Source organism: Triticum urartu, chromosome 2 (assembly GCF_003073215.2).
Source record: "Triticum urartu cultivar G1812 chromosome 2, Tu2.1, whole genome shotgun sequence".
NCBI classification, from domain to species: Eukaryota; Viridiplantae; Streptophyta; class Magnoliopsida; order Poales; family Poaceae; genus Triticum; species Triticum urartu.
This window is the reverse complement of record NC_053023.1, coordinates 605,722,909-605,750,275: the sequence shown is the minus strand read 5'-3', so window position 1 is coordinate 605,750,275 and position 27,367 is coordinate 605,722,909. Positions and strand designations below refer to the sequence as shown.

The 27,367-nt window shown below is 41.9% G+C and overlaps 1 protein-coding gene across 2 annotated transcripts; it reads right to left on the bottom strand.

The window, feature by feature from the left end:
* Window positions 1-18,181: 18,181 nt before the first annotated feature.
* Window positions 18,182-19,710, bottom strand: LOC125539141 (phosphoenolpyruvate carboxylase kinase 2-like). 2 transcript variants are annotated; one of them, XR_007296680.1, is made up of 2 exons: window positions 18,721-19,710; window positions 18,182-18,620 (listed from the first exon to the last, which is right to left on the bottom strand). XR_007296680.1 is itself a non-coding variant. In XM_048702509.1 (2 exons), exons 1-2 carry the CDS (start codon window positions 19,630-19,632, stop codon window positions 18,565-18,567), a joined length of 867 nt encoding a protein of 288 aa, XP_048558466.1. In that variant the 5' UTR covers window positions 19,633-19,706; the 3' UTR covers window positions 18,182-18,564. The 2 variants fall into 2 exon arrangements, 1 of the variants encoding a protein (XP_048558466.1); XM_048702509.1 differs by having other exon boundaries at window positions 18,822-19,706.
* Between the last annotated feature and the right edge of the window lie 7,657 nt (window positions 19,711-27,367).

The window sequence follows — 27,367 nt, the reverse complement described above, 5'->3', positions numbered from 1 at the left end:
ATCGAGGATAACAAGATGGGGTTTTCATCATATTGCATGAGTCTATCCCTCTACATCATGTCATCTTGCTTAAGGCGTTACTCTGTTTTTAACTTAATACTCTAGATGCATGCTGGATAGTGGTCGATGAGTGGAGTAATAGTAGTAGATGCAGGCAGGAGTCGGTCTACTTGTCTCGGACGTGATGCCTATATACATGATCATACCTAGATATTCTCATAACTATGCTCAATTCTGTCAATTGCTCAACAGTAATTTGTTCACCCACCATAGAATACTTACGCTCTCGAGAGAAGCCACTAGTGAAACCTATGGCCCCCGGGTCTATCTTCATCATATTAATCTCCTACTACTTAGTTATTTCCTTTGCTTTTTTACTTTGCATCTTTATCACAAAAATACCAAAAATATTATCTTATCATATCTATCAGATCTCACTCTCGTAAGTGGCCGTGTAGGGATTGACAACCCCTATTCCCGTTGGTTGCGAGGATTTATTTGTTTTGTGCAGGTACGAGGGACTCGCGCGTAGCCTCCTACTGGATTGATACCTTGGTTCTCAAAAACTCAGGGAAATACTTACGCTACTTTGCTGCATCATCCCTTCCTCTTCGGGGAAAACCAACGCAGTGCTCAAGAGGTAGCAACTTCCCTCTGCGAAGGGCCTATCTTTTACTTTTATATCCTACCTTGCATAAGAGTCATGGTGATCTTCACCCTTCCTTTTTACATTTTATCCTTTGGCAAGCACAGTATGTTGGAAAGATCCTGGTATATATGGCTAATTGGTTGTGAGTTTTCATGAACTATTATTGTTGACATTACCCTTGAGGTAAAACGTTGGGAGGCAAAACTATAAGCCCCTATCTTTCTCTGTGTCCGATTAAAACTCCATACCCATAAGTATTGTGTGAGTGTCAGCAATTGTGAAAGACTATATGATAGTTGAGTATGTGGACTTGCTGAAAAGCTCTTATATATTGACTCTTTCCTATGTTATGATAAATTGCAATTGCTCCAATGACTGAGATTATAGTTTGTTAGTTTTCAATGAAGTTTACAATTCATACTTGAAATTGTGATTGAATTATTACTCTAGCATAAGAAATCATATGACAAGAATTATATAAGTTGTTGTTCTAAGAATGATCATGATGCCCTCATGTCCGTATTTTACTTTTATCGACACCTGTATCTCTAAACATGTGGACATATTTTTCGATTTCGGCTTTCGCTTGAGGACAAGCGAGGTCTAAGCTTGGGGGAGTTGATACGTCCATTTTGCATCATCCTTTTATATCGATATTTATTGCATTATGGGCTGTTATTACACATTATGTCACAATACTTATGCCTATTCTCTCTTATTTTACAAGGTTTACATAAAGAGGGAGAATGCCGGCAGCTGGGATTCTGGGTTGGAAAAGGAGCAAATATTAGAGACCTATTCTGCACAGCTCCAAAAGTCCTGAAACTTCACGGAAGACGTTTTTGGAATATATAAAAATTACTGAGAGCAAGAAGTTCACTAGGGGGGCCACACCCTGCCCACGAGGGTGGGGGCGCACCCTACCCCCCTGGGCACGCCCCCCTACCTCGTGGGCCCCCTGGTGGCCCTCCGATGGCCATCTTCTGCTATATGAAGTGTTTCGATGAGGAAAAAATCATAAGCCATCTTCTCGAATGAAACTCCGCCGGCACGAGGCGGAACCAATCTAGGGCTCTGGCGGAGCTATTCTGCCGGGGAAACTTCCCTTCGGGAGGGGGAAATCATCGCCATCATCATCACCAACGCTCCTCTCATCGGGAGAGGGCAATCTCCATCAACATCTTCACCAGCACCATCTCTTCTCAAAACCCTAGTTCATCTCTTGTATCCAATTCTTGTCTCCAAGTCCGGGATTGGTACTAGTAGATTGCTAGTAGTGTTAATTACTCCGTGTAGTTGATGCTAGTTGGTTTATTTGGTGGAAGATCATATGTTCAGATCCTATATGCATATTAATACCCATCTGATTATGAACATGATTATGCTTTGTGAGTAGTTACATTTGTTCCTAAGGACATGGGAGAAGTCTTGCTATTAGTAGTCATGTGAATTTGGTATTCGTTCGTTATTTTGATGAGATGTATGTTGTCTCTCCTCTAGTGGTGTTATGTTGACTCAACTAGGAGTTAATCTTCTTGTTGATAGTGTCATTGACAGAGTTCTTCAATCACTGCCACCAAGCTACAAAAGCTTTGTGATGAACTATAATATGCAAGGGATGGATAAGACAATTCCTGAGCTCTTCGCAATGCTAAAGGCTACGGAGGTAGAAATCAAGAAGGAGCATCAAGTGTTGATGGTCAACAAGACCACCAGTTTCAAGAAAAAGGGTAAAGGGAAGAAGAAGGAGAACTTCAAGAAGAATAGTAAACAAGTTGCTGCTCAAGAGAAGAAACCCAAATCTGGACCTAAACCTGAGACTGAGTGCTTCTACTGCAAAGGGACTAGTCACTGGAAGCGGAACTGCCCCAAGTATTTGGCGGATAAGAAGGATGGCAAGGTGAACAAAGGTATATGTGATATACATGTTATTGATGTGTACCTTACCAGAGCTCGCAGTAGCACCTGGGTATTTGATACTGGTTCTGTTGCAAATATTTGAAACTCGAAACAAGGACTACGGATTAAGCGAAGACTGGCCAAGGACGAGGTGACGATGCGAGTGTGAAATGGTTCCAAAGCCGATGTGATCGCCGTCGGCACGCTACCTCTACATCTACCTTCGGGATTAGTTTTAGACCTGAATAATTGTTATTTGGTGCCAGCGTTGAGCATGAACATTATATCTGGATCTTGTTTGATGCGAGACGGTTATTCATTTAAATATGAGAATAATGGTTGTTCTATTTATATGACTAATATCTTTTATGGTCATGCACCCTTGAAGAGTGCTCTATTTGTGTTAAATATCGATAGTAGTGACACACATATTCATAATGTTGAAGCCAAAAGATGCAGAGTTGATAATGATAGTGCAACTTATTTTTGGCACTGCCGTTTGGGTCATATTGGTGTAAAGCGCATGAAGAAACTTCGTACTGATGGACTTTTGGAATCACTTGATTATGAATCACTTGGTACTTGCAAACCATGCCTCATGGGCAAGATGACTAAAACGCCATTCTCCGAAACAATGGAGTGAGCAACAGATTTGTTGGAAATCATACATACTGATGTATGTGGTCCAATGAATATTGAGGCTCGCGGTGGGTATTGTTATTTTCTAACCTTCACAGATGATTTGAGCACATATGGGTATATCTACTTCATGAAACATAAGTCTGAAACATTTGAAAAGTTCAAAGAATTTGAGAGTGAAGTGGAAAATCATCATAACAAGAAAATAAAGTTTCTACGATATGATTGCGGAGGAGAATATTTGAGTTACGAGTTTGGTCTACATTTGAAACAATGCGGAATAGTTTCGCAACTCATGCCACCCGGAACACCATAGCGTAATGGTGTGTCCAAACGTCGTAATGATACTTTACTAGATATGGTGCGATCTATGATATCTCTTACTGATTTACCGCTATCGTTTTGGGGTTATGCTTTAGATACGGCTGCATTCACGTTAAATGGGGCACCATCAAAATCCGTTGAGACGACGCCTTATGAACTATTGTTTGGCAAGAAACCAAAGTTGTCATTTCTTAAAGTTTGGGGCTGCGATGCGTATGTGAAAAAGCTTCAACCTGATAAGCTCGAACCCAAATCGGAGAAATGTGTCTTCATAGGATACCCAAAGGAAACTGCTGGGTACACCTTCTATCACAGATCTGAAGGCAAGACTTTCGTTGCTAAGAATGGATCCTTTCTAGAGAAGGAGTTTCTCTCAAAAGAAGTGAGTGGGAGGAAAGTAGAACTTGATGAGGTAACTGTACCTGCTCCCTTATTGGAAAGTAGTTCATCACAGAAACCGGTTCCTGTGACACCTACACCAATTAGTGAGGAAGCCAATGATGATGATCATAAAACTTCAGATCAAGTTACTACCGAAACTCGTAGGTCAACCGGAGCAAGATCCGCACCAGAGTGGTATGGTAATCCTATTCTGGAGGTCGTGTTACTTGACCATGACGAACCTACGAACTATGAGGAAGCGACGATGAGCCCAGATTCCGAAAAATGGCTTGAGGCCATGAAATCTGAGATGGGATCCATGTATGAGAACAAAGTGTGGACTTTGGTTGACTTGCCCAATGATCGACAAGCCATCGAGAATAAATGGATCTTCAAAAAGAAGATATACGCTGATGGTAATGTTACTGTCTACAAAGCTCGACTTGTTGCGAAAGGTTTTCGACAAGTTCAAGGAGTTGACTACGATGAGACCTTCTCACCTGTAGCGATTGATGACCCACAAGTATAGGGGATCTATCGTAGTCCTTTCGATAAGTAAGAGTGTCAAACCCAACGAGGAGCAGAAGGAAATGATAAGCGGTTTCCAGCAAGGTATTCTCTGCAAGTTCTGAAATAAGTGGTAACAGATAGTTTTGTGATAAGATAATTTGTAACGAGCAACAAGTAACAAAAGTAAATAAGGTGCAGCAAGGTGGCCCAATCCTTTTTGTAGCAAAGGACAAGCCTGGACAAACTCTTATATGATGTTAAGCGCTCCGAGGAAACATGGGAATATCGTCAAGCTAGTTTTCATCACGCTCATATGATTCGCGTTTGGTACTTTGATAATTTGGTATGTGGGTGGACCGGTGCTTGGGTCCTGCCCTTACTTGGACAAACATCCCACTTATGATTAACCTCTATTGCAAGCATCCGCAAATACAACAAAAGTATTAAGGTAAACCTAACCATAGCATGAAACATATGGATCCAAATCAACCCCTTACGAAGCAACGCATAAACTAGGGTTTAAGCTTCTGTCACTCTAGCAACCCATCATCTACTTATTACTTCCCAATGCCTTCCTCTAGGCCCAAACAATGGTGAAGTGTCATGTAGTCGACGTTCACATAACACCACTAGAGGAGAGACAACATACATCTCATCAAAATATCGAACGAATACCAAATTCACATGACTACTAATAGCAAGACTTCTCCCATGTCCTTAGGAACAAAAGTAACTACTCACAAAGCATAAAGATGTTCATAATCAGAGGGGTATTAATGTGCATATAGGATCTGAACATATGATTTTCCACCAATTAAACCAACTAGCATCAACTACAAGGAGTAATTAACACTACTAGCAACCTACTAGCACCAATCCCGGACTTGGAGACAAGAATTGGATACAAGAGATGAACTAGGGTTTTGAGATGAGATGGTGCTGATGAAGATGCTGATGGAGATTGCCCTCTCCCGATGATAGGAATGTTGGTGATGACGATGGCGATGATTTCCCCCTCCGGGAGGGAAGTTTCCCGGTAGAACAACCCCGCCAGAACCCTAGATTGGCTCCGCCAAGGTTCCTCCTCGTGGCGGCGGAGTTTCGTCCGAGAAGATGGCTTATGATTTTTTTCCCATCGAAAGAGTCCATATAGCAGAAGATGGTCACCGGAGGGCCACCAGGGGGCCCACGAGGTAGGGGGCGCGCCCAGGGGGGTAGGGCGCGCCCCCACCCTCGTGGGCAGGGTGTGGCCCCCCTGGTGAAGTTCTTGTGCTCAATGTTTTTTATATATTTGGAAAACATCATCCGTGAAGTTTTAGGACTTTTGGAGCTGTGCAGAATAGGTCTCTAATATTTGCTCCTTTTCCAGCCAGAATCCCAGTTGCCGGCATTCTCCCTCTTTATGTAAACCTTGTAAAATAAGAGAAATAGGCATAAGTATTGTGACATAATGTGTAATAACAACCCATAATGCAATAAATATTGATATAAAAGCATGATGCAAAATGGACGTATCAACTCCCCCAAGCTTAGACCTCGCTTGTCCTCAAGCGAAAAGCCGAAATCGAAAAATATGTCCACATGTTTAGATATGAAGGTGTCGATAAAAATAAAATACGGACATGAGGGCATCATGATCATTCTTAGAGCAACAACTTATGTAATTCTTGTCATATGATATCTTATGCTAGAGTAATAATTCAATCACAATATCAAGTATGAATCGTAAACTTCATTGAAAGCTAACAAACTATAATCTTAGTCATTGAGGCAATTGTAATTTATCATAACATAGGAAAGAGTCAATGTATAAGAGCTTTTCAGCAAGTCCACATACTCAACTATCATATAATCTGTCACAATTGCTGACACTCACGCAATACTTATGGGTATGGAGTTTTAATTGGACACAGAGAAAGATAGGGGCTTATAGTTTTACCTCCCAAAGTTTTACCTCAAGGGTAATGTCAACAGTAATAGTTCATGAAAACCCACTTCCAATTAATTAGACATATATACCAGGATATTTCCAACATACTGTGCTTGCCAAAGGATAAAATGTAAAAAGGAAGGGTGAAGATCACCATGACTCTTATGCAAGGTAGGAGATAAAAGTAAAAGATAGGCCCTCCGCAGAGGGAAGCAGAGGTTGTCATGCTCTTTTATGGTTGGATGCACAAAATATTAACATGAAAGAACGTCACTTTATATTGCCACTTGCAATATGGACCTTTATTATGCAGTCTGTCGCTTTTATTTCTTCCATATCACACGATCGTATAAAGCTTATTTCTCCCACACTAATAAGTCATACATATTTAGAGAGCAATTTTTTATTGCTTGCACCGATGACAACTTACTTGGAGGATCTTACTCAATCCATAGGTAGGTATGGTGGACTCTCATGGCAAAACTGGTTTAAGGGTATTTGGAAGCACAAGTAGTATCTCTACTTGGTGCGATGAATTTGGCTAGCATGAGGGAGAAAGGCAAGCTCAGCCATGTTGGATGATCCATGACAATATAATTTATCTCAGATGTAAGAAACATAACCCATTACGTTGTCTTCCTTGTCCAACGTCAACTCTTTAGCATGTCATATTTGAATGAGTGCTCACAATCATAAAAGATGTCCAAGATAGTATATTTATATGTGAAGACCTCTCTTTCTTTATTACTTCCTATTAATTGCAACGATGACCAAAACTATGTTTGTCAACTCTCAACAACTTTTATTCATCATACTTTTTCTATGTGAGCTCATTACTCTCCATAAGATCCATATGATCTCTTTGTTTCCTTTTTTATTATTTCTCTTTTCTTTTATTCACTTAGGATCATGGCAAAATAATCAAGCCCTTGACTCAACACTAATCTTTATTATATATAGCTCACGGACTCGATTACATAGAGGGATCATAAAGCAAAACTCAAAACTAGATCATGCCATAAACTTTATTCTACTAGATCAAGATATTACCAAAAGGATCGAACTAAGAAAAACGGTAAAGATAAAAGTGATGGTGATACGATACGGGCACTCCCCCAAGCTTGGTAGTTGCCAAGGGGAGTGCCCATACCAGATACTCAATTCTTCTTTGTTGGTGAGAAGGTGATGGTTTTGTTGTGTTGTTGATGATGCGGGCTTGTCATCCATCTTCCAAGGCATAGGTTCACCATCATAGAAGGATGATCGAGTCTCTGGAATCCTCGAATCTGCAGCCAAACTCATTCCTTTGAATCTATATTCATACTCATAGTTTTGGTTTTGCAGGTCATAGATTTGGGCTTGGAGGTGCTTGATCTTCTCATATAGCTTGAAGATGGCCTCCTCGGTGTTCTTGGCATCCGGCTTGTAGTTGTTAGTGAACTCCGCGAGCATCGTGTGGCTAGCGTTGATTCCACGCTCCACCATCCCCTGGCACTTGAAAACTTGTTGCTCCATTGCTCCGAGCCTCGTCTCCACGCTTCCGGTTCCCTTTGGTCCCTCAACATCGCGGATGTGCAACAACCCATCACGCATCTCAATGGTTTGAGGGTGTTGCACCCCTCCGCGAGGTAAGGGTTGATGACCTTCTTGAAGAACTTGTCCTTGGAAGCACTTGGGGACATCATGATAATCTAGGTCTATCAAAAAAACAGCTTGAAACAAGAACAGAGAATAATTGTGTGATACAGGAGTCAAAACCTTCAGGAGAATATATAATGAATTTTTACCGACCAAAATACGTATCGTGCAAGAAAACGGAGTTCGGAAGGCACGCGAGGTGCTCACGAGGTAGGGGGGTGCGCCCAGAGGGGTAGGGCGCGCCCACCACCCTCGTGGGGCCCTCGTGTCCTTCCCGGACTGCTACTTATTTTTCTATTTTTCTAAATATTCCAAAACGGAGAAATATTGCCTTAAAAATTGTTTTGGAGTCGGTTTACTTACTGTACCACATACCTATTCCTTTTCGGAGTCTCAAACATTCCGAAAAGTGTCCCTTATGTATTCCTCCGGGGTTATGGTTTCAATAATATTGGTTTCAACATTTATGGGATTACCTGAGATATAATGTTTGATTCTTTGACCGTTTACCACCTTCGGATTTGTGCCCTCGAAGTTGTTGATCTTTATGGCACCGGAACGATAGACCTCTTCGATAACATAGGGGCCTTCCCATTTAGAGAGAAGTTTTCCTGTAAAAAATCTTAAACGGGAGTTGTCTAGCAATACATAATCACCTACATTAAACTCACGCTTTTGTATCCTTTTGTCATGCCATCTTTTAACTTTTTCTTTAAACAACTTGGCATTTTCATAAGCTTGGGTTCTCTATTCATCAAGTGAGCTAATATCAAATAACCTCTTCTCATTGGCAAGTTTGAAAATCATAGTTGAGCTCTTTAGTAGCCCAATATGCCTTATGTTCTAGTTCGAGAGGTAAGTGACATGCTTTTCCATAAACCATTTTATACTGAGACATACCCATAGGATTTTTGTATGCAGTTCTATAAGCCCATAATGCATCATCAAGTTTCTTAGACCAATTCTTTCTAGACCTATTAATAGTCTTTTGCAAAATTAATTTCAGCTCTCTATTGCTCAACTCCACTTGACCACTAGACTGAGGGTGATAAGGAGATGCAATTCTATGATTAACACCATATTTAGCAAGCATTTTGCGAAAAGCACCATGAATAAAGTGTGAACCACCATCAGTCATTAAATATCTAGGGACTCCAAACCTGGGGAAAATAACTTCCTTAAGCATTTTAATAGAAGTGTTATGATCAACACTACTAGTTGGAATAGCTTCTACCCACTTAGTAACGTAATCAACAGCAACTAAAATATGTGTGTATCTATTAGAGGCAGGAAAAGGTCCCATATAATCAAAGCCCCAAACATCAAACGGCTCAATAACAAGAGAATAATTCATAGGCATTTCTTGACGTCTACTAATATTACCAACTCTTTGACATTCATCACAAGACAAGACAAACTTACGGGCATCCTTGAAGAGAGTAGGCCAATAAAAACCAGATTGAAATACCTTATGTGCAGTTCTATCTCCAGCATGGTATCCTCCATAAGACTCAGAATGACACTTGCGTAGGATCTGTTCCTGTTCATGCTCAGGTACACAACGTCTAATAACACCATCTACTCCTTCTTTATAAAGATGTGGGTCATCCCGAAAGTAATGTCTCAAGTCATAGAAAAACTTTTTCTTCTACTGGTATGTGAAGCCAGGTGGTATAAACTTAGCAACAATATAATTAGCGTAATCAGCATACCATGGAGTACTACAAGAAGTACTTATAACATTTAACTGTTCATCAGGAAAGCTATCATTAATAGGTAGTGGGTCATCAAGAATATTTTCTAACCTAGACAAGTTGTCTGCAACGGGGTTCTCAGCTCCCTTTCTATCAACAATATGCAAATCAAATTCTTGTAGCAAGAGAACCCATCTAATAAGTCTAGGTTTAGCATCTTTCTTTTCCATAAGGTATTTAATAGCAGCATGATCAGTTTGAATAGTTACTTTAGAATCAACAATATAAGGTCTGAACTTATCACAAGCAAATACAACTGCTAAGAATTCTTTTTCAGTAGTAGCATAATTTCTTTGAGCATTGTCTAGAGTCTTACTAGCATAATGAATAACATTTAATTTCTTATCAACTCTCTGCCCTAAAACAACACCTACAACATAATCACTAGCATCACACATAATTTCAAAGGGTAAATTCCAATCAGGTGGCTGAACAACAGGTGCAGAGACCAATGCTTTCTTAAGTATTTCAAATACTTCTACACAATCATCATCAAAGACAAATGGTATATCTTTTTGCAATAAATTAGTCAGAGGCCGAGAAATTTTTGAGAAGTCCTTAATGAACCTCATATAAAATCCGGCATGACCAAGGAAACTTCTTATACCTTTGATGTCCTTGGGACATGGCATCTTTTCAATAGCATCGACCTTGGCTTTATCAACTTCAATACCTCTTTCAGAAACTTTATGCCCCTAGACAATACCTTCATTAACCATAAAGTGACACTTTTCCCAATTCAAGACAAGATTAGTTTCTTCACATCTCTGCAAAACTCGATCAAGATTGCTCAAGCAATCATCAAAAGAGGACCATAGACGGAAAAATCGTCCATGAAAACCTCACAAATCTTTTCACAAAAGTCAGAGAATATAGCCATCATGCATCTTTGAAAGGTAGCAGGTGCATTACATAAACCAAAAGGCATACGTCTATAAGCAAAAGTACCAAAAGGGCATGTAAAAGTAGTCTTTGATTGATCTCTAGCCGACACAGGTATTTGAGAGAAACCAGAATAACCATCTAGAAAGCAATAGTGTGTATGTTTGCATAATCTTTCTAGCATTTGATCAATAAAAGGTAAGGGGTAATGATCTTTTTAGTAGCCTTATTTAATTTGCAGAAATCAATTACCATCCTATAACCTGTAATAATTCTTTGTGGAATCAATTCGTCTTTATCATTAGGAACAACAGTAATACCTCCCTTCTTAGGGACACAATGGCCAGGACTTACCCACTCACTATGAGCAACGGGATAGATTATACCTGCCTCCAGAAGATTTAGTATTTCTTTTCTTACCACTTCTTTCATTTTAGGATTTAGACGTCATTGAGGATCACGAACTGGTTTGGCATCTGCTTCCAAATTTATTTTATGTTGACATAGAGTGGGACTAATGCCCTTAAGATCATCAAGAGTATATCCAATAGCACCACGATGCTTCTTCAAAGTTTTCAATAATCTTTCTTCTTCGTGCTATGAAAGGTTAGCACTAATAATAACATGATATATCTTCTTTTCATCAAGATAAGCATATTTAAGATTATCAGGCAACGGTTTAAGCTCAAACACGGGATCACCCTTGGGTGGAGGAGTATCCCCTAAGATTTCGACAGGCAAATTGTAATGCAGAATAGGTTCCTGTTTAAAGAATACTTCATCTATTTCCCTTCTTTCATTCATGAACATATCATTTTCATGGTCTAGCAAATAGTGTTCTAAAGGATCACTTGGAGGTACGGCAATAGAAGCAAGACCAATAATTTCATCCTTACTAGGTAATTCTTCCTCACGATGTTGTTTACTAAATTTAGAGAAATTAAACTCATGAACCATATCATCCAGCCAATAGTAACAACATTCTTTTTGCAATCTATCCTAGCATTAACAGTGTTCAAGAAGGGTCTACCAAATATAATGGGACAAAAGCCATCTTGCGAAGAAGTAAGAACAAGAAAATCAGTAGGATATTTAGTTTTCCCACACAAGACTTCAACATCTCTAACAATTCCAATTGGTGAAATAGTATCTCTATTGACAAGTTTAATTGTGACATCAATACCTTCTAACTCAGCAGGTGCAATTTCATTCTTAATTTCTTCGTATAAAGTATGCGGTATAACACTAGCACTCGCACCCATATCACATAAGCCATGATAACAATGATCTCCTATTTTAACAGAAATAACACGCACGCCTACCACAGGTCTATGTTTATCTTTAACACAAGGTTTAGCAATTCTAGCAGTTTCACCTTCGAACTGAATAACATGCCCATCAATATTATCAGACAAGAGATCTTTAACAATAGCAATATTAGGTTCTACTTTAACTTGATCGGGAGGTGTATAATTTCTAATATTGCTTTTACGAACAACAGTTGAAGCTTTAGCATGATCCTTTATTCTAACAGGGAAAGGTGGTTTCTCAATATAAGAAGTAGGAACAATAGGATCATTATAAGTGACGGTCTTTTCTTCAACTTTAATAGGTGCAGCTACTTTTACTTCTATGGGAGGATGATATTTAAACCACTTCTCCTTAGGGAGATCAACATAAGTAGCAAAAGATTCACAGAAAGAAGCTACTATCTCAGAGTCAAGTCCATATTTAGTGCTAAACTTACGGAAAATATCGGTGTCCATAAAAGATTTAACACAATCAAACTTAGGTGTCATACCTGACTCCTTACCTTCGTAGAGGTCCCAATCTTCAGAGTTGCGTTTAATTCTATCCAACAAATTCCATTTAAATTCAATAGTCTTCATCATAAAAGAGCCAGCACAAGAAGTATCGAGCATGGTGCGATTGTTTTCAGAAAGCCGAGCATAAAAATTTTGAATGATCATTTCTCTTGAGAGCTCATGATTGGGGCATGAATATAACATTGATTTAAGCCTCCCCCAAGCTTGAGCGATGCTTTCTCCTTCGCGAGGCCAGAAATTATATATATAATTGCGATCACGATGAACAAGATGCATAGGGTAATACTTTTGATGAAATTCCAACTTCAATCTTTTATAGTCCCATGATCTCATATCATCACATAGCCTATACCACATCAATGCGTCTCCCTTCAAAGATAAAGGGAAGACCTTATTTTTAGCAACATCATCGGGTATACCTGCAAGCTTAAATAATCCACAAACTTCATCCACATATATTAAGTGCTCATCAGGATGCTTTGTTCCATCTCCTATAAAAGGGTTAGCTAGCAGTTTTTCCATCATACCTGAAGGAAATTCAAAAGGAGTTTCATTTTCAATAGGTTCAGTAGGTTGAGGAGCAACTCTTTGCTCTACTGGATGGGGTGAAGATACCCCGAACAAGCCCCTCAGAGAATTACTTTTCATAGTAACAAGTGACAGTAAATTTCAGCACACTATATAAATTTTTCCTTACCAAATTCCACCTACCAAAGGCGCTACACTCCCCGGCAACGACGCCAGAAAAGAGTCTTGATGACCCACAAGTATAGGGGATCTATCGTAGTCCTTTAGATAAGTAAGAGTGTCGAACCCAACGAGGAGCAGAAGGGAATGATAAGCGGTTTTCAGCAAGGTATTCTGTGCAAGTACTGAAATAAGTGGTAACGGATAGTTTTGTGATAAGATAAATTGTAACGAGCAACAAGTAACAAAAGTAAATAAAGTGCAGCAAGGTGGCCTAATCCTTTTTGTAGCAAAGGACAAGCCGGAACAAACTCTTATAATAGGAAAAGCGCACCCGAGGACACATGGGAATATCGTCAAGCTAGTTTTCATCACGTTCATATGATTCGCGTTCGATACTTTGATAATTAGATATGTGGGTGGACCGGTGCTTGGGTGATGTTCTTACTTGAACAAGCATCCCACTTATGATTAACCTCTATTGGAAGCATTCGCAACTACAACAAAAGTATTAAGGTAAACCTAACCATAGCATGAAACATGTGGATCCAAATCAGCCCCTTACGAAGCAACGCATAAACTAGGGTTTAAGATTCTGTCACTCTAGCAACCCATCATCTACTTATTACTTCCCAATGCCTTCCTCTAGGCCCAAATAATGGTGAAGTGTTATGTAGTCGACGTTCACATAACACCACTAGAGTCTAGACAACATACATCTTATCAAAATATCAAACGAATACCAAATTCACATGACTACTAATAGCAAGACTTCTCCCTTGTCCTCAGGAACAAACGTAATTACTCACAAAGCATATTCATGTTCATAATCAGAGGGGTAATAATATGCATATAGGATCTGAACATATGATCTTCCACCAAATAAACCAACTAGCATCAACTACAAGGAGTAATCAACACTACTAGCAACCTACTAGCACCAATCTCGGACTTTGAGACAAGAATTGGATACAAGAGATGAACTAGGGTTTGAAGATGAGATGGTGCTGGTGAAGATGTTGATGGAGATTGCCCTCTCCCGATGGGAGGAGCGTTAGTGTTGACGATGGTGATGATTTCCCTCTCCCGGAGGGAAGTATCCCCGGCAGAACAGCTCTGCTGGAGCTCTAGATTGGTTCCGCCAAAGTTCTGCCTCGTGGCGGCGGAGTCTCGTCCCGAAAAGTTCCTTACGATTTTTTTCTCATCGAAAGACTTCATATAGGAGAAGATGGACGTCGGAGAGCCACCAGGGGGCCCACGAGGTAGGGGGCGCGCCCTAGGGGGGGCGCCCCGCACCCTCATGAGCAGGGTGTGGGCCCCCTGGCCTTCATCTTTGGTGAGAATTTTCTTTATTTATTTTAAGATGTTCCATGGAGTTTCAGGACTTTTGGAGTTGCGCAGAATAGGTCTGTAATATTTGCTCCTTTTCCATCCCAGAATTCCAGCTGCCGGCATTCTCCCTCCTTATGTAAACCTTGTAAAATAAGAGAGAATAGCCATAAGTATTGTGACATAAAGTGAAATAACAGTCCATAATGCAATAAATATCGATATAAAAGCATGATGCAAAATGGACGTATCAAATGTCTTCTCATGTGCTATCTGAGAAGCTGCAATGAAAAATGGACAATTCTCAAATTTGCAGACATCTATAATCCTGTCTGGACAGTTCCTGTGGAAGGCATGGTTCCTATTTTGTGAGATGTGAAAATTAAGAAGTGCCCTCCTGAACTGGGTCACATCTAGGAAACAAAGCTTCTTCATAAATTGCTCTTCTGGGTTCTCCCTTTGCTTATCATACCAAACTCTGGGCTTCTTCTTTTTAGCCCTGCTCTTCCTATCAGCTGGAAGCTTCACACATGGTATTTGAGCCCCATCATTGTCCTCCTGACTTAGGTCACCAGGGTTGCTCTCCTCGTCAGATGAAGGAAACCAATCTTCCTCAATAATCTCATCCAAACTAGCATGAGATCTTGTAGTTGGCCCCTTTCTTTTACTTCCTCTTCTACTTCCTCCTATGTTGCTCCCTTCCTCCTCCTCCTCCTCCTCCTCCTCCTCCTCCTTCTCTGGTGCCTTCTCCTCCTCCTCCTCCTCATCTGCTTCATATGGCTCATCCACATCAGTGTCCCCTTCAATATGATGAAGTGGATCATCTCTATGCTTCTTCATAGCCTCAAGCCTAGCAATTATATCCTCATCTGCTAGTAAATCTGTGTCACTGTCAATCTTCAGCCATTAGCTCTGGACGTTTTCTTTTAGCTGCCTTGTATTTCTCTTTTTCTTTCCCCTTTTTCCTGAACTTCTCAATCTCTTCATTTCTCTTCTGCTCCATCAGTTGCTCAATTTTCTCTTGATCTTGGTCTTGCTCCATGAAATACTCATGCCTCTCTTCACCAATCTCCATTGCAAATTCTGGTACTGGTGCACACTTCTGTTTTTAAAATGAACTCTCCTTTGTGTTAATGACCTGCACTGGCACTGGTTGTGGCTTTGTTGGGCTAGGAAACAGTACTCCTGCTGTATCTATCTCATACACCATTGGCACACCTATTTCAGATAATGGAACCTGCTCCTCACAAACTGGTCCAATGTTCAAATCACTAGGTCTTGGAGCATCACTTCTGATGACTGTTATGTTCACCACCTTCTGACCTTTGATAACTAGGTCATCCAACATTTCCCCCACCTTATCATCATCTGTCAGTTCTTCCATACCTGAAACCCCAACACCTGGATCTCTCACATAATACATAAAGTCTGTCATCCCATATCCTTCAAGCTCTATTAGTGCAATCAGATTGTAAAATGTGATATCATCCACATTTAGGCTTCTTTCAAGATTATCTCTATCATGGAAATGGAATCTGACTTCCCACACTTCATCATTCAATCTACAGTTCAAGTAAAGCAATTCAGTTCAAGTAAACAATTCAGTTAAAAGTTAAAGATTCAGTTAAAAGCTAAAGATTCAGTTAAAAATATAGTTTCAGTTAAAAATTCAGTTAAAAGTTAAAGATTCAGTTATATATTCAGTTAGTAGAAACAATTCAGTTAATGTTTCACTTAAAGATTGAACTAAAGTTTCAGTTAAAAATACAGTTTAAGTTAAAATTACAGTTTAAGTTAAAAAATTCAGTTAAAAGTTAAAGATTCAGTTATATATTCACTTAGTACAAACAATTCAGTTAATGTTTCACTTAAATTCAGTTAAAAGTTAAAGATACAGTTTAAGTTAAAAATACAGTTTCAGTTGAAAATTCAGTTAGAGGTAACTATTCAGTTAAAGTTTCGGTTAAAGTTTCAATTAAAAATTCAGTTAGAGTAATTTGTTCACTTAACAATTCAGTACAGGATTCAGTTATAAATTCAGTAACATTTTCATTTAAATATTCAGTTGTAAATTCAGTAATTGACTAGGTTGAAGTTGAGTTTAACATTCAGTAATTTCATGTAATTGAGTAGGTTCGAATTGAGTTTAACATTCAGTAATTTTAGTTAATGTTTAGGTGCCTACTACATACACTTAGAACCCTAGAACTACATAAACACTTCACTTACATGCCTGACCACATAAACAACCTACAACAACATCCTATAACACTAGAATCACAAACACTTAGAACCCTATCCCTAGAAACCAAATCGGGGTACGGAAAGAGAAAACTTACGAGACACCGCCGAAGGAGGATGCGTAGTGATGGCTCCCCTCTGGATCTTCCTTCACGGCCTTGGCGAACGCCCTCGCCGCCGCGTACTCAACACAGTAAGACGGCGACGGCGGCTGTGGAAGAGGCGGAGCCTGAGATGGGTTTAAACTGCCGCAAACCTCTGTTGGATCTGCAGGAGCACCACTGCCACCAGATGCATCGCCAGCACCACCGCCACCGCCATCATCACCGCCACGCGAGGTGGCCATCACCGGTGGCGAGCAGGGGCGAGCGAGGAGAGGGGAGCGGGGCGAGTGAGAGGACAGGGGCGGGGGGGGGGGACTGTCTGACAAGGACCGACCGACGCGGCGTCTTGACCGTTTTGTTCCTAACGGCGCCGTTTGCCTGTCCGTCATGCCACGTCAGCGTTTTCGGGGCCCACCTGTCGGAAAAGAGATCGAACGAGGCTAAACGACTATTCAGTGCTTTTTGCAACGGGTTAAGAGATTTTACGGTATTTTTTTGCAACAAATTAACGAGTTGGTAGTTTCCTGCAAACCTAGCCACAAATGTGATGGTTTCTTGCAATTGACTCTTTCGAGACACAATACAAACGCACTACTAATATCCTGAGCCGGTACATTTTTTATATTGACACAAAGATACTATAGGTGTCTCGCGGTCGACGGCCTTTCATTGAATAAACATCACTACAAAGTTCAAAGATAAATTTAGAAAAATGCTGGCATCCATATTAAGTTAAGACTTTAATCCAGGTGGATTGGTGATGTCTCCGAGACTTAAATTCAGATGGACTAGTTTCCATATATTAACACAAAGCTTCGTAGATGTCTCGTAATCGACGGAAACGATGTTTTTCATCGAATAAACACCGCTGCAAAGTTCTAAAATAAGTTCAAAAAAAATGCTAGCATCCATATTAAGTCCTGACCATCTGATTAAGCTCAGTTCATGAAGCTGGCTCGATCGATTTGCAATTACACAACTCGTTTAGTGACACTCTGGTCACAAGTGGACAGCTACTTCAGACAAAAACCAACTTTGAGAAACAACTCAAACGTACAGGACAACCGAGACAAGACGGGTGGATAAAGCAGCTCATCCCAAAAGATAAGGTGGGGTTATCCAGTCGGCTTGTTCGTAGCCACGTTACTAACCTGCAGCTTAACTAGCACCACAGCGTTGAAGAGGACCGAGATATGCCACAGATGTCAAGAACGTAGAGAGGCAGTAAAATGAACGGAGTTGTCAGTCAGATTTTGCGTCCAAGCGAAGGGTAAATAGGACAGCAGGGTAGATAAAAGTCAACATATGAACCGCAACCTGTACGTGCACCATTCACTCATGGATGTACTGCCCATGTGGGAGTGGATCGGACGATTCAATAAGCACAATGGAAAACGGAACAAAGATCAATCTTATTTATAGTAGACTTTATACAAGCAAGCAAGCAGGTTAGTTTGTACATGAGCGGCAGGCAGCATATCCCAGCACACGCAGAAACCGAACAGGCAGGCGTTCTCTAACCAAGGCAGCAAAAAAAAGCCCAGCAAGAAAAAAGGAGAAGAAAAAAAAGATACTAGCTCCTAGAGCCAAACCCTGGCTGGCACATCGGCACTCCGGATTTATACAATGGTACCCCAAAGCTCTCTCTCTACTAGTACTACCAGTACGTACTTCGCACACTCTCGTCGCATATACAAGGACGCTAGACACGTTGTCTCCACGGGAGGAAGAGTCGACGTACGTGGGCCGGGCCGGGCCGGCTACGGGCCCCTCAGGTCGGCTGCACCGCCTCTCGGGCGCCCCCTCCGCTCACGATCCACGGGTGCCCTGCGATCATCAACCAATTTGGTTCAGATTATTATACAGGGTAAAGCTAGTAGGAGATGGATACGGACGGTTGAACAATTCTAGAGAACGAATCGTGCACTTTTGGAGTCCTCGGATATTCCAAATGCAGCGCTGCCCATGCCCCAATCTGGAGAAAGAATCAAGGTGGTGTACGGGCGGGCGGGCGGGGCGGGCGCTTACGGAGGACTTGCTCCGCGGAGAACCTCCGGGAGACGTCGCGGCACATCATGCGCCGCATCAGGTCCTTGGCCAGCGGCGACACCCCGGCGAACAGCCGCGGCGGGAACCGGGGCCTCCCGCGCAGCACGGCCGCGAACACGTCCGACGCCGTCTCGCCGCTGAAGGGCAGCGCGCCGCCGGTGAGGAGCACGTAGAGGACCACCCCGGCGCTCCACACGTCCGCCTTCTCCCCGTACTCGTCCCCCGCCACCACCTCGGGCGCCACGTAGTGCGGCGTGCCCACCAGCCCCCGCGCGCCCTCCCCGCCGCCGACCAGCGCCGCCGACCCGAAGTCCGCGAGCCGGGCCCGCACGGGGCCGTCCCCGCCGTCGGGGGCGTCGAGGAGCACATTGTCCGGCTTGACGTCGCGGTGCGCGACGCCGCGGCGGTGGCAGATCGCGAGGGCCTCGGCGAGCTGCGCGGCCACGGCGGCGGCCTCGGGCTCCGGGACGGGCGCGCCGTGGCGGAGGCGGACCCAGTCGAGCAGGTCGGGGCCGGCGCAGAGGTCCATGACCACGTGCGTCCACGCCTCGTCCTCGTACACCGCGTGCACCTGCACGACGCCCGGGTTGCCCGCGGCGGCCAGCTGCGCCAGCTTGGGCTCCAGCTCGGCCAGGCCGCGGTCCAGGTCGTCGGCGAGGCGCGAGCGGTCGACCGACTTGACGGCGTAGAGGTCGCCGGAGGAGCGGGACGCGCAGCGGCGGACGACGCCGAAGCGGCCGCGCCCGATCTCCTCCCCGATCTCGTAGTCCCGCTCGAGTTCCTCACTCATGGCAGATCTGTTTTTTTTTTTACCCTCTCACGGTGCTTTTCTCGGAGGATGGTTGGTTCGCGAACCGGTGGCCGCCTATTTAACGGGGCGCCGGAACTTCGGGCTGCCGCCGAATATGCGGATCCTGCTCGACCGGACCATATTCCAGTTTTACCCTCGCGTTGGTTACTACTCCTTCTACTAGACTACTATGCAGCTCCGTTTAAGGTTGTCTTGTACAGATACAATGCGCGTAATAATCTTATCCAGTTCTATCACAATTGCGATTAGTCGGATACATTTGGATCAGCAGGAGTCAAGCAGCATGACTAATCTACCTGAGTCTTTGTCAAACACTATACCAAGCAGGACCTCGTCGTCATTACAATGACCAAGATCACATCTCATTTTTTCGAGAAGATTCCATGTGGACCCAATGCGTAATAATTAATCCATATTTGATAATTATTAAAGTTGCCGGTGCACAACGACTGTCTCCACGTGGTAGAGAGCCACTGCGTCGAGGAGACACGTAAGCAGTCAAACACACACCGCATTCTAGCAAGCGCGTGACTTGGCGGCCACATTGGAGTAGCAAGCCGCCACGTCGACGTAGACCGCCGCGCTACGAACCAGAGCACGGTTCCATCGTCGACCGTGCGTTTCGCACTCCGCGCACCGTAGCGCCACAAAACAGAACCGGCTTTTGGCAAAAGCTCCGGCCGTCTCCGGTCCGGTGGGCCTCCCGCTCAGGACGGCCCAAGGTACGGGTACGTCCACATGTACGTACGTACGTACGTCTCCCCGGACCTCCCTCCGGCCATAAACGGCCGGCCGGCCTGCCTCCGCCGCGTGCAGGGACGTGGCCGCTTGCCCCGCCGTGACGGGAACGGGCGATAATGGAGTAAATAGCATAAAACTGTAAAGTGAAAAAGTGATTTGCCAGAAGTCCATGATTCTCATTGATTAGGCATTATATATACAGGGAGCGGTTACAAATCTGTGAGAGTATTTCTAACCGCAAGCAGCGGTTGCTAATGCGTGAGACATAGCAGTAACTGCACTAAGCAGTTGCTAACATGAGAGAGGAAGTACAACTGCTTCTAGCAGTTAGAGAATACATAGTCGGTTTCTAAGTCGGTTCCTTAATTAGGACTTGATAATTAGTAAATAATCAAGTGCTCTAATTCTATTCCTAACACTCCCCCTTGGATCACGCATCTTCTAGAAGAATCCATCATCCAGTGCTTCTTGTATATTTCATCATCTAGTGCTTCTTATATAATCGTCATCCTGCTTGAGAATCATTTCTGCAATTTAAGAACCTCCCCGAAAAACCCTGTGGGAAAAATATGAGGAGTAATAGATACACCATTGAAAACTCCTTTAAAACCCTGTGGGAAAAATATAAGGAGAAAACGATATGGTATAATTTATATTGCCTCATTAAAAACCTTTTATGAGAAAACTGATGCCAAAACTCATAAAGGAAAAGAGTACAATAATTATTATCTGATGATAACTAAAGGGTTATAATTCTAGGAGTTTTTCTCCCCCTGAAATTTGCAAATCTTGAAAACGTCTCATACCAATCCCATGAATACCTTTCTGGAATGTTGAATTTGGTAAAGACTTTGTGAACAAATCTGCTAAATTGTCACATGATTTGGTTTGCAAAATATCAATTTCTCCATCTTTCTGTAATGAATGTGGAAAGAACAACTTAGGAGAAATATGTTTTGTGATATTACTTTTAATATAACCCATTTGCATTTGAGCAATGCAAGCTGCATTATCTTCATAAATAATAGTTGGTGATCCTAATGAACCAATACCACACGAAGTTTGAATGTGGTTAATCATCCTGCGAAGCCATACACATTCCTTTGATGCTTCAAATAATGCAATTATTTCAGAATGATTAGTGGAAGTTGCTACGAGAGTCTGTTTTTGTGACTTCCATGAAAAAGCAGTTCCACCATATAAGAATACAAAACCTGTCTGTGACCTAGCATTGTGACGATCAGATAAATAGCCAGCATCAGTACATCCTACCATAGTCATATCTTGGTTTTTCTGATAGAATAAGCCAAGATCTTTTGTGCCATGTAAATATCTAAAGATATTCTTTACTCCTGTCCAATGACGTTTTGTTGGAGCAGCGCTATGTCTAGCTAGTAAATTTATCGCAAATGCAATATCAGACCTGGTGCAATTTGCAAGGTACATTAGCGCACCAATAGCACTGAGATACGAGAACTCAGGTCCTAATATCTCTTCGTCATCATCCCGAGGCCTAAAAGGATCTTTATTCATATCAAGGGATCTGACAACCATGGGTGTTTTGGTTGGATATGATTTATCCATATTGAATTTTTCCAAAACCTTTTGAATATAAGCAAGTTGGTATACTAAAATTCCCGAGGGAAGATGCTCAAGCTGTATGCCTAAGCAAAATTTGGTCTTTCCCAAATCTTTCATCTCAAATTCCGTCATTAAATGATTGTGTGCTTCTTTTATATCATGTGTACTCCCAATGATATTGAGATCATCAACGTACACTGAGATGATGCAAAATCCATTTGAGGATTTCTTTATAATACACAAGGGCAATCATCATTATTTGAGTATCCTTTCTGAATAAGAAACTCACTCAGTCGGTTATACCACATTCTACCCGACTGTTTTAAGCCATAGAGTGACTTTCGTAATTTTACACAATATGCGTTGCGATTTGCTTTTGGATTCGGCATTTTAAGTCCTTCAGGAACTTTCATATATATGTCCGATTTGAGTGACCCATACAAGTATGCTGTCACTACGTCCATTAACTGCATAGATAAATTCATTTGTACTGCCAAAGATATTAAATATCGAAACGTTATTCCACTCATGACAGGAGAGTATGTATCATCATAATTGATGCCAGGTCTCTGCGTGAACCCTTGTGCTACAAGCCTCGCTTTATATCTCACCACCTCGTTGTTTTCATTCCTTTTTCGAACAAAAACCCATTTTGCTCCCACAGGGAAGACATTATGAGGAGTAGGTATTACTGAGGAAAATACCTCTCTTTTGTTGAGCGAGCGCAGTTCTGCCTCAATTGCTTCCTTTCATTTAGGCCAATCAGGACGCTTGAGGCAATCCCTGACGGTCTTTGGTTCTGGATCCAGTTGAAGGGTTTCAGCAATTTCAGAGGCAAAATATATGTCGACAATTGTAGTCTCTCTATTGTATGATTCTCCTGTTTCTATATAGTTTATGGAAATTTCTTTTATACCTTCAGACTCTATGTGATTTCCCACAACAATAGAGTCATGGTGTTCCGATGTCCCAGCTACTATATTTGTATGCGCATTTATGCTGGGTTCTAGATGTTGATCATCTGATTGGTGTCCTTCAACTTGAGGTTGAATTGCATTTACTGGTAGAGGATTTGATTTCCTTTGTTTCCGCGGAGGCTTCTGAGAAGCTATATTCCGGCTAACCAGATTTCTCCTCTTACTCTCATCTGGGGTTTGAGTGGTTTTACTTGGTACGTCCACTCGTTCTGGTGCATTAACAGCGGGAATATGTGATTTAGTGACACCTTTATGGTCAGTAAATGCATCTGGCAGATTATTTGCAATGTGTTGCAAATCTATAATCCTCTGAACTTCAGTTTCAGATTCTTTAGTATGTGGATCTAAGGACTGGATGCCTGTTACATTCCAATCTATTTTCTGACATTCTTTGTGGTTTGATTCTCCCCCTAATGCCGGGAAATGGTCCTCACCAAAAATAGAATCAGCGTATCGAGCAGTAAACAGGTCCCCTGTAAGAGGTTCAAGATATTTTATAATTGACGGAGAATTATAACCCACATAGATCCCAAGTTTTCTGTGGGGGCCCATGGTTGTACGCTGGGGTGGTGATATCGGTACGTATACTGCGCAACCGAATTTTCGCAGATGGAAAATACTTGGCTGAGTGCCACGAACTAGTTGCAGCGGGGAGGTTGTGTGGTATGCAGTTGGTCTGATTTGTATCAGATCTGCGGCGTGTAATATCGCATGTGCCCGACAAGATGTTGGCAAATTACAATTCTGTAATAATGGTCGAGCAATTAATTTTACTCTTTTGATGAGAGATTCAGCCAATCCATTTTGAGTATGAACATAAGGCACAAAATGTTCTAAATTAATGCCCATAGCCATGCAATAGTCATTAAATGCGCGTGAAGAAAATTCAGCAGCATTATCCATTCGAATTGTTTTTATCTTATTTTCGGGATGGTTTGCTCTTAATTTGATAATCTGAGCAATTAACTTGGCAAAGGCATGATTACATGTGGATAATAGACATACGTGTGACCATCTAGTAGATGCATCTATGAGTACCATGAAATCCCTAAAGGGTCCTGATAGTGGTTGAATTGGACCACATATATCTCCTTGAATGCGTTCAAGGAAATTTAATGACTCATTTTTTACTTTAAGATAAGATGGTTTTATAATTAATTTCCCACTTGCACATGCGGTGCACACAAAATCTGATGATTTGGGGAATCTTTTAGTTGGAAGGTTGTGACCAATAGAATTGTCAATAATTTTTCTCATCATCCCTATGCCAGGATGACCTAGGCGATCATGCCAAGTCTTGAATTTATCAAGGTCTTGAAAAATTATTTTGTACGCAACATGTGGTACGGGTTTTATATAACTGTAATATAATCCAGATGAAAGTGAGGGGAATTTCTCAAGAATTTGTTTCTCAGACCCATTGCTCTTTGTTAAAAGCAAATATTCAGTATTATTTTCAGAGATAGTTTCCATATGGAAATTATTTGACCGAATGTCTTTGAAACTTAGAAGGGTGCGAGTAGATTCAGGATACAAGAGTGTATCCTCAATTACAATGGTAGTACCCATAGGCAGAACGAGTGTGGCTCGTCCTGAACCAATAATTGACGCATCACGGCCGGCAATGGTCATAATATTCCCTTGTCTCTTAGTTAGAGTTTGGAAATATTTTATTTTCCTTAATATTGTGTTAGTGGTATAACTGTCCACCAAACATAGTTCTTCTTCCATTGGATTATCTTCTCGTAAAATCTATATAGAGTAAGAGAATATTTTAGGATGAAATTTTATTCATTACTCACATATAAATACATACAAAGTATTCATATTACAGTTACACATATGAATATGACATTATGTCTGAATTACATAATATGATTGGTCCGTAGGACTTTATTCTACTTAGAGTTATACAAATTATAACTTCCATTATTACAATAAAATAGCTGATAACATCAAATGAGTGTTGTGGAGATTATATGAGATCTCCGTATGCGTCTTGGGTGTATTCCACCATCATGTTGTCGACATCAAGAAGATCTTCATCCTTCTTCCTTGTTTCCTTAGGAGCGCTTTGAGAAGTGCTAGCTTCAAGGTTCTTTTCTTGTTGTAAAGCGTTGAAGTGAGCTTCTTCTTTTCCATGAACTTGTTTGCCTTTCCCAGTGGATTTGAGATATAAATCCGCTAGATGCTTAAGAGTTCGGCATTTGCTAGTACGATGGTTAGTACATCCACACCTTTGACAAATCTCGGATTTGGTGTTTCGGTCATCTTTCTTAAAATGACCTTTACCTTTAGATTGACCAAATGTTTTCTGCTTGTTGTTCCTTTTTCACTTTCCATTGTATTTCTTGAAATTCTTTTTATTCCCCCCATACATTTTAGTAGACTGAGTGTTAGCATGTGCTTCACGGAGTGGCATGGAGCCCGTTGGGCGTGTCTGATGATTCTTCATGAGAAGTTCATCATGTTTCTCAGCCTGAAGTAAAGTGTATATGAGCTCAGAATACTTTTTGTATTTTTGTTGATGGTACTGCTGTTGTAGTACTCTCATCGAGGGGTGGAAAGTGCACAAGGTCTTCTCAATGAGATCTTCTTCTGAAATTGCTTGGTTGCAAAATCTTAGTTTAGAATTAACCTTGTGAACTGCAGAGTTGTATGCTGCCACGGATTTGAAATCTTGGAACCTTATGAGGGACCATTCTCTTTGGGCTTCTGGTAGCATAACTGCTCTTTGTTGGTCATATCTCTCCTTGAGAGAGTTTCATAAAGCAAGTGGATCCTCCTCCATTAAATATTCTGTTTTTAAATCAGGATGAAGGTGATGCCTTATAAAACTTAATGCTCCATATTTGACTGCTTGCGGTATTTCCGCAGCGCCTTCAACAGGTGTGATAATTGTGGAACCAAGTTTACGACATTCTAATGCTATCTTGGTATCCATAGCCCATGATAAGTAATTACTACCATCTAGCTCAAGTTCATGAAATTCTCTATTCATGACGCCAGCCATTTTCCTGCATGTTGTGATCATGCATAAATTAGTTTTACTACGAGAGTAAAATTTAAGTAACAACAAATGCTTCAAAAGAACAAAGTTCTGAAGTATAGCTGATGCTTTATACTTATATGTGTAGACCTCATTTTATGTAAATGACACTTTGAAGGTAGTCACCGTTGTGGTGTAGATCTCGCAGCAATGGAGAACATAATCTGGTTTTGACCAGTAGATGTTCATATATCCATTACCTTGTGCCATACTAAATTTTACAAAAACACTTTGAAGGTAGTCATCTGTCTAATGACTAGATGTAGACCTCACAGTAAGAGTGGATAGTCTGCAATTCGATGCAGTAGATCACACAGTTACCTTGTGTTTTGCAAGTATAATATTCAAGGTAATCACATCAATTCGCATATTTGGGAGAGCACTCGAAGATAGTCATTTCGCCAGAACAAAAGAGGCGAAACGTAGATCTTTCAGCAATGAGGATAATCTGCAAAGTGCAGTAGATGCCTCATCTACCCTGTGATCCCAAAATATGAATTTGTAAATAAAATTTGTTGTACTTATGAACTACATATTCTAAAAGAAAATGCTGAAGCAATCATGTAGAATATGTACACGTAGTCTGAGACTTTATTTAGATAATACATGGTCTAGATATCCAAACTTACAATACAGTACAGACTGAATATAATAAACAAAGGTTCTTAGTACAATAAAATAGCACTCTCAAATAAACAGAACCGGCTGCTATGCAATATACAAATACTATGGTTATTCTCTGTTGAAAACGCCACAGCACCAGCAGCCATTTATTGGAGTTATTGGCCTGTAGGCCTGATTAGGTGAGGAGCGGGGAGAGTTGGCCTGGCCCATGCACCGACAGAGAGAGGATAAGGAGAGCAGGATCGCTAGTTTCCTTACGTCTCCGCCACTTCCAATTCCCCTTCTCTGTTCGTACCTGGACTCAGCACCGCTGCTCGTCAGCTCTCCCTGCCCCGTCTCACCGTCTTCAATGGAAGCGAGGTGGGCCCCGCTTCGCAGCACGGCCTGCTCCGCTGCTGCTCGCCCCAGGGGCGCCGGTGCGGCCAAGGGCATCCGGCGACCACGCGCCACGAAGGGCTGCGCGGTTCTGTGCCATGGCCGCGGCGAATTGGCGTAGGATCCGGCAGGCTTCCGGCGGAGGCGTCGGAGGAAGAGCGGTGCCGGAGGAGGAGGTGGTGTCGCCGGTGATGAAGGTGGTGGCGTCGACGACGAGCCCTGATCCTCTATCTCCTCTTCTTCAACCTTGATCTTGATGTTTAAGTTGGGGATGAAGGGGTAGCCGCCGGTTCCTGCTGCCGCCGGTGTCGGGGATGGGAGATCCGGGACGGGGCCGTATCCAGGAGGGATGAAGTGCTCCGGCAGT